The 20,810-nt window shown below is 51.2% G+C and overlaps 1 protein-coding gene across 5 annotated transcripts in view; it reads right to left on the reverse strand.

Annotated features, from left to right (window-relative positions):
- GATA4 (GATA binding protein 4) overlaps nucleotides 1-20,810 on the reverse strand; it is an 82,993-nt gene that overhangs the window by 42,724 nt on the left and 19,459 nt on the right. For 2 of the 5 annotated variants that reach the window (XM_054498856.2, XM_054498853.2), the window contains exon 2: nucleotides 8,201-9,273. In XM_054498856.2, coding sequence (XP_054354831.1) covers nucleotides 8,201-8,816 — 616 coding nt within the window. In that variant the 5' untranslated portion in view covers nucleotides 8,817-9,273. Of the gene's footprint in view, nucleotides 1-8,200; nucleotides 9,274-12,802; nucleotides 13,022-16,407; nucleotides 16,630-20,810 lie in introns of those variants that run through there. The other 3 variants (XM_054498854.2, XM_054498852.2, XM_054498855.2) reach the window with 3 other exon arrangements.

A 20,810-nucleotide genomic window follows, 5' to 3' on the forward strand; every position in this document is an offset into this window, starting at 1 on the left:
TATGGTACATGGGGCCACGTCATGGTCTACAAGAGGTCAATATAGCAGAGCGATACTCCTTCCCAAGAGAGCCTTATCAGCTGGTTCTGCAGGCAGGCTAGGACAAATAAGTTCCCAAAAGACAAATAGTCTCAGATGTCAGAAAAGTTGCTTCAAGTTCTTAAAGCAGCAGCTCTCGTTGGCAAGAACTCCCCTCTTCTGTAACAAGGAAAGGAAAACTAGCATACTTCCTCTTTCTTATGCAGACAAAAGCAGCTACATTTGCAACTGGCTTCAGCTCTAAATTCAGTACAACTAAATTGTCTTAAAATTTGTTTAAAAGAATCACCTTGCCCTGGAGGAAGGTAACTTGTTCTTCACACAATCCCACCACTGCAGCCGGTTAGCGGTTTTCAGGCAGGTTCTAACTCCAATATAACCTGAGGGAAAACTGCCTACCTGGAGAGGTCACCATTGCCTAGTATGTGACTGTTCGTGCCCACAAGTGGGGAACGCCACTGTAGTGTGGGGCTGGGGTGTCTGCCCATTGCTGATTTAGATCCACTACCAGTACTGAGACCAGGAGTAGAGATTTCCCCCTCTCAGTAAAGCAACCTCCTGTGAGATAAGCAAAATCAAAAGCCAAATACAGGATTGCCACTGAGGATGGTTTTGATCTGCCTTTAAGAATCTTGAGGAAGCTTGAGTATAAAGGAAAACCCCCAAAATTGTAAAAGAATAGATAAAAGACAAATTTAATAAAAAACAACTTATGCCTTAAAGCAGTTTTCCTGTGCATCCATGAACACTAAATATAGAATTTTCTTTAAAAAAAAAAAAGATGCTACTTTCAGGAATTTGATTCATAAATATCATATATCTGTTTTTTTAAACTTAATTAAGTTAATATGTTTTTAAAATTAGGTAATATAGTCACATCCTTCAAAATTCAAAAGGTTGCATTTGCATACCCATGTTCATAGCAGCATTATTCACAATAGCCAAGACGGAGAAGCAACTCAGGTGTCCATCCATGGATAAATGGATAAACAAAACGTGGTCTACACATACAATGGAACATTATTCAGCTTTAAAAAGGAAGGAAATTCTGGCACATGCTACAACATGGATGAATCATGAAGACATTATGTTAAATGAAATTAGCCAGAAACAAAACGACAAATACTGTACGATTCTACTTGTATGAGGTCCCTAGAGTGGTCAAATTCATAAGAAAAAGAAAATAGAATGGGGGTTACCAGGGTCTGGTGTGGAGAGGAACGGGAGTGGTATTTTAATGGGCAGAGTTTAAGTTCTAAAGATCTGATACACAGCAATGCGAATGTACTTAACACTACTGAACTGTATACTTAAAAATGGCTAAGATTATTTGAATTTTTTTTTTTTTCTGAGATGGAGTCTTGCTCTGTTGCCCAGGCTGGAATGCAGTGGTGTGATCTCGGCTCACTGCAACCTCCAACTCCCGGGTTCAAGCAATTCTCCTGCCTCAGCCTCCTGAATAGCTGGGATTACAGGCACATGCCACCATGCCCGGCTAATTTTTGTATTTTTAGTAGAGACAGGGTTTCACCACATTGGCCAGGCTGGTCTCCTGATCTCACGATCCGCCCGCCTCAGCCTCCCAAAGTGCTGGGATTACAGGTGTAAGCCACTGCACCCAGCCGATGATTTGAAATTTTTACATTAAACTTAACTTTAACTTCCCTGTATGTTAAATGTATTTTCTTGTTACTAAATGGATTAATGAAGCACAGAAATGAGTATAAAAATGATTAAGGTGGTTAAAAAATTCAAAAATTTCCAAGGCATGCATAGTGAAAGTCCCTTTTCTACCATTATCCCTCACCTACCTGCTTTCCTCCCCACAGGCAAATCTGTGTTACAAATTTCTTGTGAGATTTTGTATTTTCAAGTGAATATAATCTTTTTCTTCCTTTTTTTTTAATACAACGAGTAAAGTGCTATATACGCTTCCTGCCTTTGTAAATGTCTTTGTGAGGATTCCATACATTAGATAAAGAACTTCATTATTTTTATGCCTACATAGCTTATGGTTTCTATGTGCCACATACAAACAGTCCCCTAAGGATGCACATTTAGATTATTTCCAATTTTGTTATTACGAGCAATGCTGAAATTAATACGTGCTGGTGTATTTGTGGAACAAATCCCTAGAAGTGAAAATTCCGGAGTCAAGGCTGTCTACTTTGCAATTTTATGGCTACTGCACCTAAGACTCTCCATAAAGGTCAGAGCGATTTACACTCCCCCCCACAGGTATCAGAGTTCCTGTTTCCCCACACCTCAGTATGTTTGTTTTCTTAGTGCATTTAAGTAAGAAAAGAAATGGGGAGGGATACAGAATAAAGCGTTATCTAGAACTGTCTCCCGGGCATCATTCCACCTGAGTGCTTAGAAAGTGCCTAGCAAATGTGGCCTGACCTTTTGATGGGACACAATTGGGCAAGCGACAGGGCTCACTAGAGGTAGTGACACACCCCTGGCTACCCCAACACACCTTCCTTATTTAATTCGTTCTCAGCTAAGCACCACAGACCAACCCCAACTCTGACTGACCTGCTCAGGGTGGTAACCGGAAAGTTAAACAACTTTGGTTTTCCTGAAGATCGACAAATCATTCTCCAGTCTCACAAAGTTCCCTGCACAAATGAACCGGCTTTGAAAGCCACTAGCATACTTGATAAGCAGGTCCCAAAAGATCCAGAAAACACTTCAGGGTTTTTCACTGACCTGCACCATAAACAAACTCTGAGAACACCTTGAATGCCCCCACTCCATCCCTAATGGGGCAAAACTTCTTTTAAATAAATTATTTGGATAACACAGTGATATACTGTACATGTATTTCATTGTGTTGTTATTTTTATCGACTCTAAAAATGATTCAAAATTTTTGAAATCCTTGGAGAATATCATAATTGCTTATTTCTCCATTACACAAAATAATTGTTATTCCATAGTAAAGTATATTTTCCTAGCCTTTCCAGTAACACCCACCACCATATATCCGTCAAGGCATATTTACAATCTATTTCCATTTCGGTCTCCTTTTCAGCCTTAAGTACTCACAAGCATTAACTGGTACAAAAATCAGCTTCACTGAGGTGTAATGTACATGCAATAAAAGACTCCCATTTTAAGAGCACAGCTCCACAATTTTGCCATATGGAGATACATGTGTAACCACCGTGACTGGGTTCTTTAAAAGGAAACAACTGCATTCTCCGGCTAAGTCCATTTCACAGGCACATGCAGATCATAGCCCCTGCAAGGCAAGAACTACCCGCACAGCTCCACCACAAGTGCTTCCAGCGCCCAGGAGTTTATGATGAAGACTAGCCATATTCCATACTGCATTTCCACACAACCACAATCATCTAAGAGTGTTCTTCTCGCATCTAATATCTGCTCACCTTCAGTAACACACAGTTAAAAGGCCATGGTCTTTTTTTTTTCTTTTTTTTTTGCTTTTCAGAAATTTGGACACAGTCATACTCCATCTTGCTTTCATCCACTCAGTGACTTTTCCAGCCTAAAAGCCCTGCTTTCCTCCAGTGGTTCCCTGAAGTTTCCAGAACCCTCTTCCATCCTGCCCATTGTTCCCCTAGGGCTCTCCAGTTTGCTTCTTAAAGGACTCACGCAGCCATTCTGTGTGGTTGGACCCAGGCAGGGCAGAGTCCTGGGGCAATTACCACCAAGATCCCTACGCAAATATTTGCTAAGTGCCCAACATGTGCCAGGCACTTAAAAATGAGTAAGACTCTGTACCTGCCCTCAGTAAGGTCACATAATTCCATTCATGCAGCCTAATTAATGATTTTAACAGTTGTTTTAGGGTCGTAGCTCATATGGAACTTGGAGTGAATTAACGTTCACATACATTGCAGTCAGGCCACACTTATTTCTTCCAACCTAAGTTCAGGGATTTACAGAGGCCCCTGTTAACTTTTATTATTTATTATTATTTTGGTTTTTTCCCTATTCAAATAATCAACATAAGAATTATGGCAAGATATTGTTAAAACTACAGCAGTTACATGGAGAAATAAAAGTGTTCTCTTATTTCTCCTCATTGAAATTAAAAACAGTTCCTGAGTTAAGGGTGAATTAGTCTATATAGTTTTACCTATTGTGACAAATATATTATTTAAACCAAAGGCCAGGTTGCATTGTATTATTTCATGGTACTACACAACATATTAGTAAAGTAGAGCATATCCTTTCTTTTTCTTTTTCTTTTTTTGAGGCAGGGTCTTTGCTCTGTTCTCCAGGTAGGAGTATAGTGGTGCGATCACGGCTCACTGCAGCCTCAATCTCCCTGACTCAAGCGATCCTCCCACCTCAGCCTCCTGAGTTGCTGGAGTTATAGGCATGCATTACCATACCCAGCTCATTTTTTTTTTTTTTTTTTTTTTTTTAGAGATGTGGTCTCACTATGTTGTCCAGGCTGGTCCCAAACTCCTGAGCTCAAGCAATCCTCCCACCTCAGCCTCCCAAAGGGTGGGATTACAGGTGTGAGCCACTGCACCTGGCCTCTTTTTCTTTGTCTTTCTTTTTTTTCCTATAAAATGGTCAATATTTCTTTTTTTAAAAAATTGCTGGTTCTTTTCCTGACAAACTCCTACTCACCCTTCAAGACCAAATGCAGCTGGCAGCACTTAAGTGACTACTTCCAGAATCTCAGCAGAGGGAAGAACGATGCTGCTTCTCCTTTGCTCTCACCTGCTTTTCCTCTGCTGTTTCTTCTTTGTTCTCAGCTCATTACCAAACCACAACGATGGGTAATGCACCCATTTTCACATTGAGTGTCCAACAATCTGCATTCACTGGGGGCTGTCCCAAGTTTACCACAAACAACCCCACATTCTGGGAAAACCCTCAGTCCTGGGCACACCAGCAAAATTGGTAACTCTACATGATAGTGAGTGGTTATTCAATAAAATAACCGTCATTTATGAAGGGCCAAAGCCAAATTCTTCAAAAGTATTACCTTATTTTTCTAATGTAAGGCAACACTAAAAATTGTTAGGATGATCCCATTTTACAGAAAAAGAGGTGAGGCCGAGAGAGGTAAGTAACTTGCCCAAGATGACACGAGGCTCCTGGAACTGAATCTAGGTTTGCCCAACTTTAAAACCCTGTGCTCCTCCCACCACACTGTCTGGCCATCTTAGGGCTCAGTGGCAACTCCTCAGAAAGCTGGGGTCAGTTCTCATCTTCCCTCCATGACTCAGGGTCAGCTAGTATGTGATGCTGGTCCTCACTAAAGCTGCCAGGCAGGTAGGAGAGCCCAAGTGATGGGAAGAACATATAAAAAGTACATTTACATGCACTGGCTTTTTTTTTTTTTTTTTTTTTTTTTTGAGAGGGGGTCTCACTCTGTCGCCCAGGCTAGAGTGCTGTGGCCTCGGGCTCATGTGATCCTCCTACCTCAGCTTCCAAAGCTGGGACTACAGGCATGCCACCCCATGCCTGGCTAATTTTTTAAAAATGTTTTGTAGGGATGGGGTCTCACTATGTTGCCCAGGCTGACCTCAAACTCCTGGCCTCAAATGATCCTCCTGCCTCAGCCTCCCAAAGTGCTGGGATTACAGGCATGAGCCTCTGCGCCTGGCCATATGCACTGCTTTTAATTTCAGTTGCTTTTATGTAAGTGCCACCTGCATAACACGCTGAAGCTATGAATGCCAACAAGTTCAACATGCCCTGTGTTCCCTCACAGAGAACCACACCTCTCCTAAAACACTTGGCTGGGTACAGAAGAGAAAAACCACCCTCTAGCCCAGATTCAAAGGCTGTGGACTTCATAAGCTATCCGGGAAGAGCCCAGAGAAGGCAGGTGGCAGTTCTTGGCAGAGACACGCACAGGGAGGTCAGCTTGCCATTTGCTGACATGGGAATTTGGGAAACATCACTTCATCAGCAGCCTCTACATGGCATGGCTGACATTTTAAAATCTGAATACTGTGTGCACTCACATGGTATTTCAGTTTTTTGTTTGTTTGTTTTGAGACATACTCCCTCTGTCGCCAGGCCTGGAGTGCAGTGGAGCAATCTCACTCAACCTCTGCCTCCCAGGTTCAAGTGATTCTCCTGCCTCAGCCTCCCAAGTAACTGGGACTACAGGCACACACCACCAAACCCAGCTAATTTTTGTATTTTTAGTAGAGATTGGGTTTCACCATGTTGGCCAGGAACTCCTGACCTTGTGATCCGCCAGCCTCGGCCTCCCAAAGTGCTGGGATTACAGGTGTGAGCCACCGTGCCCGGCGGGTATTTCGTTTTTACACTGCTGGATGTAACTCATGACTTTGAACTTCTCTCTTTTCCTTAACCAAACACCAAATTCCCTCCAGGATTATCGGGGTTACAAAGCAAACTCTCCCTGGACCAGTCCTCCTTTTTTTTTTTTTTTTTTTTTTTTGAGACGGAGTCTTGCTCTGCCACCAGGCTGGAGTGCAGTGGCGCGATCTCGGCTCACTGCAACTTCCGCCTCCCTGGTTCAAGCGATTCTCCTGCCTCAGCTTCCCCAGTAGCTGGGACTACAGGCGCGCGCCACCACGACCGGCTAGTTTTTTTTTTTTTTTTTTTGTATTTTAGTAAAGGCGGGGTTTCAACAGGTTGGCCAGGATGGTCTCGATCTCCTGGCCCAGTCCTCCCTATTTTAAGTCAGAGGCTCCAGAGGGCCCTGGAGAAGACCCCGTAAGCGCGCAAGGCCAGGGCGCCGCGCCCTGCCCCACACTCCCGCCTGCGGGCGCCATTGTGTGGCAATGTCGCCGCGCTATCTCGCAAAGGTCGCGGCGAGGCTCGGCCGGGCCCCTCCTCCCCTGGGGGTGGCCGTCTGGCTCCCCCAAGAGGGGTGAGGGGGAGGGGAACACCAAGAGCCACAGACCGGGCCTCGGCGCCACTTCCAGGGTTAATCAGTTTGCCGGCGATGTGTATTTGGCTGCACCCCCGGGGACCTTCCCTGGTCACCCAGGGCCAGAGGATAATTTAAAAACTCTTCAAAGCCTAGGCCCTTCTCGGAGCCAGCCCAAGACTGGAAACCTGGCAGGGGTAGCCTTTACTCTTCAAAGTGAGAACAAATGCAGAAGGATTTAGCACTTAGTAGGTGGTCAATAAACGCGAGCTTTGCTTCTCAAGCCCGGGCTTCCCCTCCCCCACAGGGTGGGCTCAATCCAAACTCACTCCTCCGTCTCTTCCCGAAATTCCAGAGGTCGTTTGCATTTTGAACTACGGGTTGCCACTTCCCTTTCTCCCCCGGCCCCTGTACTCAGGTCCCTTCTCAGATCCCGCTGCGTTTTTTTGTGAATCAGTGGAGGTTGAGACACGTTTGCCGTCCCTCCCCGTCTGACATCCGATGGAAACACTGCATGGAACCTACCACAACGGTTATTTCCAACCCTGGCCCACGCGAGAAGAGGAGGCTCCACGCGTGCAAGCGGCTGGAAAGTCTCCATTTAACTCGGGCGTCATAAACAAGCCCGTTTGGGGTCCCTGTGTTCCCGGACACTGACCGGGCATGTCGGCCCCCCGGCCGCTCGCATGATGCACCCACGCGCCCGGCCCGGTGGCACCCGCACGGTGCCGGCTCCTGTTCCGTGCATCTCCCCGGCGTCTCCTTTGTCCATCCCTCCTTTGTTCTCGGTGTGAGACCCCCGACGGGAAAATCATCACCTACCCCGAGGGATCCTCCAACTGGGCCGCCAAATGGCCCAGAAGGTCTGAGGTCCAAACCATTGTAATCAGTTCCCTGCGGAGGCCCGAGCGCGGGCGGAGAGGAAAGTGGCGCAGAAACAGCAATCGCCAGCACCGTCCACGAGGAGATCCCAGGCCACTGCCCCTTGCTCTCCAGGGAGCCTGCTGTCCTCGCGCGTCACCCACAGCGCAGCGCGGCCACGGTCGATGTCCGGGATGGCGGGGAGGCCGCACTCCGACCCTGACACCATCTCAGAAAAGGCCCCGGCGGGCGGGCCCGGCCCCTTCCACAGAAGCCGGTCCCTGGGGCTGTGATGTCGCCAGCCCCGCACTGGCTTCTGCCTTCCCTAGAAACTCGAGGTAGTCAAGCACCATCCCCAGCCCAACGAAGGCGTTCGTGGAAAAACAAGAGGCCCTCGACAGGGCTCAAGACGGTCCCTGCCCCGACCCTCACGCGCCCCAGCCCTCGCGCTCCTACTCACCGAGATTGGGGTGTCGGGCGGCCGGGTTGGCCCGGCCGGGCAGGCTGTGCAGGACCGGGCTGTCGAAGGGGCCGGCGGAGGCGGCGGCGGCTGCGGCCCAGGACGCGCCCACGTCGGCCATGTAAGCCGGGTAGGGGCTGGAGTAGGAGCCCGCGAAGCCGGCGCGTCCGTACTGCTCGCGGCCTGCCAGGCCCGCGCCCGCCGCTCCGCCGCCACTGCTGTAGGCCGCAGCTTCCCGGGCCGCGGCAGCTGCGGCGGCGGCCGCCAGGGACCCGGTTGTCCCCGGGAAGGAGAAGCGCGGCGACACCGGCGGCGGGGTGTAGGCGGCTCCGTCGGCTCCCGCCTGGCTCCAGCCCGGGCTGCCCTGCTGGGTCCCGGGCCCCGCACCAGACGCGGCCCCACCGGAGCTGCCGCCCGAGGCACCTCCGGACGCAGAGCCCGCGCCTCCGCCCTGGAGGTAGGACAGGCCCAGCACCGAGGAGGGCACCCGCGGTGTGGGCACGTAGACTGGCGAGGACGCGGCGCCCGCGCCGTGCATGAAGGCGCCGGGGCCGCCCGCCTCGTAGGCGCCCGGGGGCGGCCCGTGGTTGGCGGCCATGGCCAGGCTCTGGTACATCGTCCCTGCGAGCTCCCGGCTTTGAGGTCCTCTCTCTCCCTCGCAGGTCAAGGAGCCACGCGGGGAGAAAAAACGATGGCAACAACAATAATATGCGTGGGAGGAACTGTCACGAAGATCAAAAATCAAAGGGCAAAAAACCAACTCGCTTAAAAATATATACGTATTAAATCCAGCATTGAGCAAAAGGCTCTAGGCTCTTGTTTACTCCGGAAAATCCCAATTTGAATTTTTGGTGGTTCCGGAAGCTGATGCAGGAGCAGCTGAATTCACCCCAGGGCCTGGAGGTCCAGAGCACCTATTGGGGGCAGAAGACGGAGGGCAGCGTCCAGGCCTGGAGGTGGCGCACGAGCCTTCGGGTCCCCCACTCGTCACACCGAGAGGCCTCCAGGACACCCGCGGCCACGGGCGCAGAAGTTGCTAGGCTGGCTCATTCCTCCTCGCTGCAGCCGGGGTCCTAAAGGAGGAACGACAGAAAGAGAGAGGGCGGTTCATCCCAGAGCTTTCAGAATCCACTCTCCACTTGCGTGGTTGCTTCTTCCACGCTGCAAACGAAGTCGCCACGGGGATTTGGGGGTGCAGCTCCGGAGGCCGCGCGGTACCGGGAAGCAGGGGCCTTTGTTTTGTCCAGGCGTTGGGTCAGGCAGCCCAGGCAAGCCTGGGGAGAGGCGCCCCAGGGACCAGGGGCTTCCCGGGTCTTGGGTGTGCAGTTATTGGTTGTGATCTTGGTCAATTATTTTTGTATTGCTTGTCAGGAAGGACTTTAATGTTACCTTATTCTGCAAGCATATTTTTGTAAGTCCAAAAGTTTGGGGTTAATGCAGAGTGCCTGGGACCCAAGAAATCTCTCATCTCCTCTGTTCCCCATCTCTCCGCAAGTATTACTGGCCTAGAAAGAACTTTAGATTGTCCTTGGGGGAACAAGGACAAACTTTATACAAAAAAAAACCTAACAAAGTTTTGTTTGTAATTAAAAAAAAAAAAAAAAACAGAAGTAGAGTCCAAATGTTTATAAGTGAACAACGGTGTCTGCTAAGCCTCCTGAAGAGGGTTGTGAAACTCTCTTCCATACACTAACCATGTGGACGTCAAATCGGACAAGTTACAGGTTTCTTGCAAATAGTTATAATTTAGACGTTTTGCAAATTGTATATCAGAACCAGAAAAGTGAGAAGAATGTACAATGTCGCTCTACAGAATAACCCACTGGACCGTTCTAATTCACTGAATGGGTTCTTCATATAGAATCACAAGTCCACCCATAAGCAGAATCATAAGACCAAGGTGGGTGCTTGGGGAAAGAGCAGTTTGTGGAACTTGATTATATACTTCCCAGCATCCTGCATTTTGTTATTATCAGGCAATTTTTCTGATAAAATAAGAGCTCCACTTTTTGAATTACCTGCTGTCTGAATTACCTCCAGGTCCTTTTCTCTACAACTCTACTAAGTACAGGTGTCTCTCCTCATTTTACAAGAGGGAACTGGAGCACTGGAAAGTTTTGAAACTTGTCTAAGATCAAAGTACAATCAGAAGGGGTGGGGGAAGGGGATGGGATCAGTAGGGCTCCAGGGGCTTGAAGCTGTCCACCACACTCCATTTCTCTCTTTAAGAAGAGGCAACTACTCCTGACAAAGATTTCTTTTTTATTTCAATAGTAGATTTACAAGAATATTAACTATATATGAATCCAGGCTCTGACACTTATGGAATAAATACCTTTAGACAAATTACTTAGCGTCTCTGTGCCTCAGTTTCCTCATCTGCAAAATGCAGATATTAAAGGTACCTATTTTGTAGAGTCATAGTGAAGCTTAGGAGTGAGGATTATAAATTAATATTTGTAAAACACTTATAACAGATTTTTATAAAACTGTCCTAACAGGCAGAAAGAAAGTTCTAAATAACAGTTGACTATTACTACAGATTTCTAGTATAATACAAGAAAGTACCTCAAATGTATGTACTATAATAAATGATCATCTTTATTACTGTAAAAATCTGGAAATGGAATCTTTAATACACACTACATAATGCTTTTCACCATTTTTTGCAACATCACTAGTAATAATAATGGAATAGTACTGTATTGTATTATATAGTCACATGGTAACTCTTAAAAGCTTATTTGCTTTCAAAATATGCAATAAACTATTGGTTTGGCAAATAGTTCATTCCAGCAAGTTTGGTTAGAGAATAGATTTAAAAAAAAATTGACCTGAGGTCACCAACTTTTCCCTTTGAAAATAAAGTTAAAGAATTATGGGTTTACCTTAATAAAAGATCCAGTATTTGACTTTTAAAATCAAGTAGCTGACCTATTTCATTGCATTTTATGGGATACTCAACTCCTGCATTCTTCAAGATAATGTAATTTTTTTCTCTCATAACTTTGGAAAAGAAAGGAGATTTAGAATTTTATAATCCAACTTCCAGTATACACACAGGTAGTAACTTGCAGACTTTAAAATGTAAACGCAAAAAATGTCATAAATCTAATATTTGTCTTTATCACATTCTCTGCCTTTTCAAATGGCTGATAGTGCCTGAGTTGGATTACTAGAACAATAGAAGGTGGAGAAAGTACTCCTCTATAACTTTCTGGAAAAACAAGGAATTAGCTACTCTTGGAAAACGCCTCTGACTGGTTGCTGAAATTGAGCCTGGATCCTGCAGTTGGCAGAGAAAGCCCAGCAGCTCCCGAGGCTGCCAGAATCGGGGGAGTTTTTGCTCTCCTTCTGATCACTCGTCCCAGTTCACCCCAAATTCGCAGGCCAACAGGAAATGCGCTCCCCTTTCAAGAATCAACCAACAGCCCTCTTCCGATCTATTTTTGAGAATAGGAGAATTGCAAGCGCCCAAATGTCCCCGTCCCTTTATAGGACACTCCTCGCTGGCCTCCGCTCTTGGCCTGCAGCGAGGAGGACGGTCACACGCTAGCCGGCACAACCAAGCCGGCCGCAGCACGGGAGGAGACACAGACGTGTGCGGAGCATCACCTCCACACCCCAGGCTTTCTTTAAAAGTCTGAAACCTGCTCTCGGTTGTCTTCCTTCTCTGGGAACACAGGAAACACTTCCCCGAGGCGCTTTCCCAACCTCCGCAGTGTGGGCCGCGCTGCCCCAGGGCTTCCACCCGCCGCGGGTCCCCCACCACGCTCTTTCCCCAACCAAAAGGCCCCTCCTTTCCTCAACCTGGTGGCAGTCCGCAACCCCAGCACCCCCGTCTGCCCAGGGTGATCCCTGAGCCCAAAGTCAAGCAACGTAACCCGGCGGATCCGGGCAGCGCCGTGGCCGGCGGAGGGAAGTCACGGCTCCAGTCCGGGCTCGGGCCCTTGGCCAGTTTCAGGTAGAAGCAGCGCGGGTAACTGGGGTGGTGAGCTTCCAGAGGTGCATTCAGTCCCTAGACCCCAGCCCCGAGGGCGAGGAGGCCGGCCAGAAAGGGCATGAACAGTTCCGCCACTCAGCAGCCTCTCCGCACCTCAGAGCGCCTCCCGGGAGCCCCCGAGGCCCAGGGGCGATGCCTGGCACCGCCACCCTGCGTCCCCGGAGTCGCTGGTGGGCGACACGCCTCCGTCTACTTCCCTCCATGTGCGAGCTGCCGTGCGGCCTGTCCCGGGTCCGTCAGTCCCGGTAACTTCACACGGCCACCATCACCACCCAGGCCCCAGCCTGCGATATGCAAACAAGGGTTAGAGAATGTGCACACGGGGACAGGGATTGAAAGCGTTCAAGTTCACACGGAAAGAATCCAAAGGCGCTTCCAATATTTCTCTGTTTTGCCCCCAAGTCTTACTTTGACTTAAAGAAGTTGCTAAGGCAAAGTCAAAAGCAGAGCAGGGGTTGGCCAACTTCGGTGAAGTGAGTAGCGCATGTCTCTTTTCCTCCCACTAGCTACCTCTCTACCTCCAGACAAGCAAGGGCGGAGAAGCTCCGAGTTTGGGGGACCGCGGGAAGGAGCAAAGAAAGGGAAGAAAAAAGCCCTACCTGCTGGGCCTGGGGGTTCCGCGCACGCTCCCCTGGGCGCCCCCGGAGCTGCAGCGGCGACGAAGCCTCTCGCGGCCCCTGCGCCGGCCCCCTCCGAGTCCCCAGCTCGCGGCTCGGGTCCCCGGCCCTGCGACTCGGCCCGAGGGCGCTGACTGGCCTGTGGGAGTCACGTGCAAGGGCGGGGCGGGGGTGCGCGGCCCCGGCTACACCTCCGCTGGGCGCAGGCTGCGGGGCTGTGCGGAAAGCTCCCCCAGCAGACAAAGTCCAGGCTCTGGGGTCTCCGCGGCAAACGCCCAAGTGCTACCGCCAGGGCGCGGGGAATCACCCGCAGCCCAGCCGGAGGTCGATTGGGTTCGCTGTGGTGCCCAGGATCAGCTTTATTAATGAGTTCCCTTTCTCCCTCCCCGCCCCCCCTTCCTGTGGTCCTCATCCCGCCGCGGTGGGCGAGGGGCGGGGCCAGTAGAGAAGAAGGTGACCTCTTGGGCTCCACTCTCGATCTTGTGTGGGGCACTGGGTCACCCGGGGTGCCCGGCTGGATGCTAGTTTCTGGGCAGGGGAAGTGGGGATCCTCCCAGCCCCGGATTCCTTGGAGGTTCAGGAGACACCCAGACTGCCTCCTAAAATCAGAGCGTAGAGACTGAAGCCTCCGTTTTGCCTTCCCAAAAGCCCAGGGAGATGGTCGGGAGCCCAGGCCTCAACCTCAATTTTATGTATTTATGCAGTCTGCATCCCTTCCTGGCGACACTTCCCATCTCCTGTGGCCTCCTGTCTTCTAATCTTTCCCCGTTTTTTCTGCAGCCTGCGGCGGCCGCTGCACCAATCCAAAGGACGTGGCAAGGGCTGGGGAGCCCGGCGGTCCAGGGGAGCTTCTTCGTGGAGGGGGCTTTTCCAGGGAATGGGGGAGGGGAATGTGTCAGGCCTGAGTTGGGAGTCGGCGTCAGGGCCTGGAGGCCCCAGCGCAGCGGGGCTGCGAGCCGGAGAGTCCCTCAGACAGGTCTAAAGGTTAATAGAGCAATCACAGGGCTCTATTACCGCGTAAAAATAACCCATCGATTACCGCAGCCTTCAGCCCCAGATAACAGCCGGCGGGTGGCTCTCACGCTTTCGGTTAAACTTTTTTTTTTTTTTTTTAAGGCCGCGTTTTTCTCTCCAGCACAGGCTTCTCAAACCAGATTAGAGGGATGGGGGAAGGGGTCGGGATAACACCCTGCACGAAACCCGTGCTGCTCCGAAAGCAGGCTGGAGACGCCACCCGCTTCCGCAGTAGGAAATCAGTCGTGGATTCCCAGCCTGAGTGAAGGCAACCCGGGCGTTAAGGACGAGGCCAGGACGCGGGGCTGGGTAGAAGGAAACCCCCCATGGGATCGTGGCCAACTCCTGGGGATTCTCAGGAAAATCCCAGAGGAAGAAACGAGCGCGGCTGCGCGGGGAATTCTATTCCCTGAATGAGAGGTGCGGAGGTTCACTGGAGCGCAAACAGAGGAAAGGAAACTGAGGCTGCGTGGGGCGCCGAGCGGCGAAAGGCCTGCGCACAGGCTGGACGCACTGCAGCCGCCCCTCTAGACCCCGGCCGGCCTGCACCCCGGAAGCTGGGGGCGGCACACTTAGGGTTTCTTCTCCGACTCCCCCCAGTTCCTAGCCTGCTACTTAGCAGAATTGGCGCCACGGACCCGAAACGTGGGAACTTAAGGCTGAAGGGGTCCTGGAGATCTCGGAGGCCGGCGCTGCGGAAAAGCGGTCGCCGGAGCACGCTCCAATCTGCGATCCTTCGGACGCAGCGGAGAAGGAAGCAGACTCCCTGTTCCCTGTTTGAAACCGGCAATCATCCTCGTGGGGGGTGAGCCAGAGAGGCGCGAAGCCAAGGCCTGCGGCAGGGACCTGCAAGGCCTTCCTGGAGAGTGGAAATTCTGGGCTTGGGCGAGCGGGATGCTACCCCGGCCTTTCTTTTCTCCGAGGAAATCTGTGGCTCCAGCGCTGCCCGGGGTCTCAGAGCTGCCTCCCACGCGCGACCCTCAAAGGGCGAAAAGGGCTGAGTCTGGACCAGGCAGTGAATTTTCTTAGCAACAAGCCAGGGGCTTGGGGCTTAGTGTCTGGCGGGGTGCCATCTGAGCGTCCTCCCCACAGCCAAGGACACAGGCGGCGCTCCGACGCCGGCTTCTCCTAGTAGTGCGGGATGGGCTGCAGCGGGAGGCGCGGTGCCTTGCGGCGATCCTTCACCCTCGCCCTCCCCATCCTTCCTAAACTTCAGTCCCCTGCTCTGTACACTGGTGGGGCTATAACAGGCTGTGCTGTGGATGGTGGGGCTATAACAGGCTGTGCTGTGGATGGTGGGGCTATAACAGGCTGTGCTGTGGATGGCCGCTGCCACACCGCTGAGTGGGATCGCCTGCTTTTGCTGGGTGCTTGCTTGCAAGGAACCCCAGATTACCTGAGCCGCCGCTTTCTGCCAGCCCTGGGCCACCCCTACCACCTCCCACCACCCCCCACCACCCCGGTCCTTTACCCACACCTTCCGCTGGCACTCCTAGTGGACTGAAACCTGGGATCCCCTGACCCACGAATGTTCGCTGTCTCTGGAAGGCGCCTGGAACAGAGAAAATTATGTTTCTTGTGGCTTTTTCCTCTAGGTCCAGCGCCCCAACTTTCTCCCCAAGGCCTCGGCTAAAGGACAAACCAGGGGTGGTTGGCAAACGGCCTGCTTTTGGGGGGTGTTTCCTTTTCCCTCCTTTCCTCCTTCGCTCGCCACTCGCCCCCTCCCTCCCTTGGGCCAAGCGGGAGCCTGCAGGTTGGCTGCGCGTTGCCAGGAGCGCGGAGCATTTCAAGGCCTCGCTGGGCCGCCGGCTGGAGGAGGTTTATCGGCGCCTCTCTAGGTTCCCAGGCTTCTCTCTCGCTCCAGAGGCCGCTGGGAAGGGGGGCAGCCGGTGGGTGCTCTGAGGTCCGGCCTCTTGGCTATTTTTAAGGAAGATATGCCTGGGCTGGCCTGGGTAGAGAGGCCCAATCCCCATTCAAGTCCTCTCTCGGGTTTCCTTTCCCATAGTCTAGGAGGAGAGTTTAACACTGTGAACGTTTTTGACTTTTTTTTTTTTTTCTAAGAGCCTGGGTCTAATGACCCAGCGTCAGGTCGTCAGATTTTAGACAAATAAGAATTACTTAGGTGTACTGTACTCTTTTAAAAAATATCTCTAAGGCAAGAATAAATTGCTTTACCCTGTTCCATTAAGGCTCTTGGGACTTGAGCTGGTCCATACCCTAGAAGAGGCAAATTGTAGGCTGCGTATTGTGTACAGAGGAATCTAAACACTGGATCCCCCCCAAAAATAAAAATAAACGGTGGATGCTGGAATTCACAGTGAAACCACTGATGGTTTTCCAGCGCCGAGTTTCTGCGAGTTTTTGGTGGGATCTGTCCGAGTTTGCTTTAAACCAAGTGCAACGCCTGGGACCGTGATCTTGGCCGCTACACCCGGAACAAAAGCAACGTCTGAAAAAATCTGGCGCCACCAAGGTCGCCAGAGTCTTATAATGGAAAACAAGAAACCCCAGAGAGAATCAATCCTCATTCTATGGAACGAATTCCTCCAAGATATGGACGCGCCTCTGCAGACCTGCGGCGAGGGTTCCGGGCAGACATTCAAGGTGACCCGCGCAGAACGAATGCCGAGTCCTGCAACACAGCCCTTGGATTCCCCCTCTGGGCCTGGGCGCCGGTCTGCGATACTCCTTCCCTGCGCGGCACTCGGTCCTCACCCGCGCGGCCCGCAGTGCCCTGCACGAGCCTCCGCGGGCGCAGCGCCGAGAACCAGGGTGCGGAGCAGGATGCGTCCCTGCTGAAGGAAAAATGGAGAACGAATTCAGCTGCAAGGCTAGGTCGACCAACCTTCCTTCACTTCCTATGGTCCGTGCCTCGGACACTCTTTCTTGGGGGTACGGAGTGGACGTAGAGCCCCCGCCCTGTTCCCCCGGAACCGTGCTCTGCAGCGGTTACAGACGTGAGGAGAGGAAGGAGGAACTCTTGTTAATGGTCTTCCTTTCGAAATTACTACTCTGGGTTGCAGAGCGAATACATGTTCTCCCTTGTAGACCTCCGCAAATGCTTCCTGGTACTTCCAGCCCTGAGGACCAGAGTTTCTGGCACACCCCCTCATGTTTTATAGTCACTTCCAGATTACAGAACACTTTCAAATCTCATTTTTCTCTAGGGAACAACAATATCATTAGCAAGAGGGAGGGAAAGACGGTGTTATCGCCCTCACCTTAGAAACCAGGACATGGAGGCTCAGAGAGGTTAAGGTACTTGTCTGAGGTGGCAAAGCAAGGGCAAAACTGCAGGTCTAGAACCTGGATTCCTGAATCTTAGTTCTTTTTTTTTCCATTCTATTTAATATCGACTTTCTACCATGAAAACGTATTTTCTAAAACTGTCTTTAAAAAATTTTTCTGAGTTTCCTTTAAAGAGCATGTTTAACATTTTAAAAATAAAATCAATGTTTAAAAAAGTTTATATCTCATAATCTAAGAGCCCACAGGAAGAGGGGAAAAAGTGAAAAGGAATCTCTGAACATTTTTGCTGAGTTCAGGACAGACACCATAGCCTTTTTGAATAGGGAGGAACTCTTCAGGTCCAGCGTAGCTGAGGCTAGGACTGAAGCCTGGTCCAGTGCCTGCAAGTCCAGGCAGGGGCTCCAGCACGTTGAGGAGCACCAGCGCTGGAGGGGCAGTGGCCGCGCGCCGCCATGTATGCTTCTTTTCCCGCTGCCAACCTGGCTCCCTCTCTCCCTCCCCATCCAAGGACCTGGAGACAACAGCAGCCTGAAAGAGCTGCTAACACCTACTGCCCAGGCCACCCACCACCCAGACCATAGGGGGTCTGGTTCCCAGACTAGAGGTTCTTTGAGTCTGTAAGGGGCCCTTTCCTTCGGGGATTGCCTCCTCTGAGATCTCTCTTGGTGACACAGGCCCCAATTCTTTTACATGTGGGGCCTCGCTACTCCCCAATTAGAGACTTTTGAAGTCACAGTGCTGTTTGCGCTGAGCCCAGAGCAAGACCATGGTTAACATCCTTGGACTAGTAAAATGATCTTGCGCTTTATTCACTTGTCCATGCCCCCTGAAGTTATAAAGTAATTTATATGGGGTTGGCTGTCCACACACATGCACCACTCACCTCCCCTCTACACCCCCAAAAGGTATGCTCTGTGAAGGCAGTGATCAAAATCCTGGTCTGCCCAAAGCAAGGATTACAGTAGGTGCTCAATAAGTGTTGGGTGAATGATTAAAATTTTAAAAAGGGCTGCTAATAGCATCCATCAAAGTTGCTGGGAGATGGAGAATGAAACATTCCCCTCAAGGGACCTGGTGCACTGGTGGGCAGGACTGCCATTTCTCAGAGTAGAACACCGGCCAGAACTGGAGGGAGGGGCCCACCCTGGGTGGCATAAATCTCCCCGGTGGCTTCATCTGCCTGTGGAGCTGCTCCCACCTACAAACCACCAGCTCAAATCTAGGCTGCTTCTAAGGACACCCCGGGGTCCCCAGGTCCTGGGGACTGCAGGAAGAAGGGACTTCCCTGTGCGCAGCCAGGATTTGGGAAGTTGAGCTGGGAACCTGGCTAGATGCTTAGGCTGTTAGACTGGCGAGGGAGTCGCCGGGCCTCCGGGGATGAAGGCTGACCAGAAGCCAGGTGCACCCTTTCTGAGGCATAGGGAGCCCAACCCATAAATTCTGGAAGGATGGAGGGACCAAGTCAGCAGGATAGAGGAAAAAATGCAGGGTGAGGAGTGGAGGAGGAGAAACAAGAGAAGGGAGAGAAAAGCGGGAGAGACAGAGGAGGACAGGAAGAGCCAGGGCAGAGAGAAATGACTGGCCAGCAGCGGAGAGGGAGAGATGGGGATTCATTCACTCGTGCATTCACTCACTCACCCACTCCTTCATTTCACATTGACTGAGCACCTACTCTGTGCCAGGAACACTACAGGCATGAGTACTCAGCATGGAACAAAGTAGAGAAGAATTCTATCCTAAGCAGCTTACATGCTATAAGAGAAAAACGGACAATAAGTAAGTCAAATACAATGTTGAATGATGAAATATTATGGAAAAACCAAAGCAGGCAATGGACGGGCAGAGAGAGCAGAGACAAAGAAAGGAGAGAGACCACAGACCCTGGGAAGTAAGGCGAGCTTAGAGTCAAGAGACTTGGCGACGCAGAGAGAGGCCAGGACCTCCTGGGAGAGGAAGGACGCCAGAAAGCGGCCGGGCCTGGGTGGGAGGAGAGAGAACCCGACAGGGACGAGGTCAACCCAGAGTCCAGGGCTCCCCTTGCCCAGCTCCCAGGGAGGACAGTGGTGACGGTAGGGACACCCGCGGCTGGAGCGCCGCCAGGCCCAACACCTCAACGCGCACATCAGGGGACTGGTGGGTACCCTAGAGATCTGGCGTTCCCTGAGCCAGCTCGGCCCGTTTCCTCAAAGGCCGCTCCCTCCCCAGCCCCGTGGTGGCCGGAACGCCCCACAGGCCCGGCACCCTTGCCCTCGCCCCGAGGTGACCCGGAGTTGGGGAAGACGCCCAGGCAGGCGCCGCGACCTGGCGCGGCGAGCAGAGACAGGAAAGTGTCAAGGAAGCGCGAAGCCCAAGTGCGAAAACAGCCTCTGGTCCGCAGGCGCGGAGACCTGGGGTCCTCTGAAAGGGGGGCTGTGCTGAGGCCGGAGGCCCGGCCCTCCGGCCGTCCTCGGCGCAGGCGAGGACCCCTTCAGACAGACCAGGCTTCCCTGGCGGTGGACGGGAAAGTGGCCTCCACGACCACCCCTCCCACGTCAACTGCAGCAGGTGCCCACCGAGAGCGCTGCTCCCCTCCAAACACCGCTTCCCGAGCTGGGAGCTTCCTATTGTTAGAAATCATTGGTTTCTTGTAACAACAGTCTCAAGAAAGGGAGGCACGGAGCTTAGAATAGCTAGATAGTCCTTCTTCTGCCAAAGGGTATTCACTGTGTTCTGAACGGAATGGATTTTAAAGAAGAACCTCCCACTCCATTTCTTTGCCGCTGGTTTCCACTCATCCCCCTCGTTAGTCCTGTGCGTGTGTTTGACAGAAGGACGGGGCTCTCCGGTTAAAGTGGGACTTCTGGTGTTGCTCCCTGGTCTGCAGCACAGGTGCTAATGAACAGCAAATTGCCAAAGGGCAAGGAAGTGAAGAGAGAAAATCCAAGGTGCAAAGGGGCGCAAGTGATATGGAGCCCTCCGCACCTAGGTGGAGGGCACTGGCAGGATGTCACTCAGGAAGGTGCAGAGCTATCCCGACCTCATCACCTCCTCCCTCCCCTATTTCACACCATCTCCCCCGGGGTGCCTCCCCCAGTGAGGGGCAAAGTACACCCCTCCCCCAGGAAGTCTCTGCAGATGCCCAGTTCCAGGGTCCCGCACTCTCCCTGAGCAGGTGGGTGGGCTCAGGGGCTGGTGGGCTCAGAACAGGTAGAGCAAATAAAAGATTTACTTGCCACCTCAGTTTCTCAATCACCCTGTGAGCACTTTGTCTTTACTGCACTTCCGAAGCTCTGTATTCATATCTTTCTTTCCACACGTCGAATGCAGATGCACACACCCCCTCCATACACCACTTTTTGTCAGGGATTGTGACGTCCTCACCCCAGTCTTTGAACATGCCCCAGCAGATATACTATTTGCAATGAGCTTCAGGACAAGAAGAGCTAAATATAAGTTGTGTTTTAAACTTTAAACTCTAAAATAGTATTGTTGTTATCTTCAAAACCTACAGCTTTATTCATAATTGCCCCAAAAGGGAAACCACTCAAATGATCCTTAAGCAGGGAAATAGGTAAACCGTGGTACATCCATACAATGGAATACTACTCAGTAACAAAAAGGAATGAACAACAAACACCCAGCAACACTAATGAATCTCAAATGCATTCAGCTAAGTGAAAGAATATTCCAAAGATGATAGACAAAATCCATTTTCTATGACATTCTGAAGAAGACAGAACAATAGGGG

The sequence above is a fragment of the Pongo pygmaeus genome, chromosome 7 (assembly GCF_028885625.2).
Source record: "Pongo pygmaeus isolate AG05252 chromosome 7, NHGRI_mPonPyg2-v2.0_pri, whole genome shotgun sequence".
Lineage (NCBI taxonomy): Eukaryota > Metazoa > Chordata > Mammalia > Primates > Hominidae > Pongo > Pongo pygmaeus.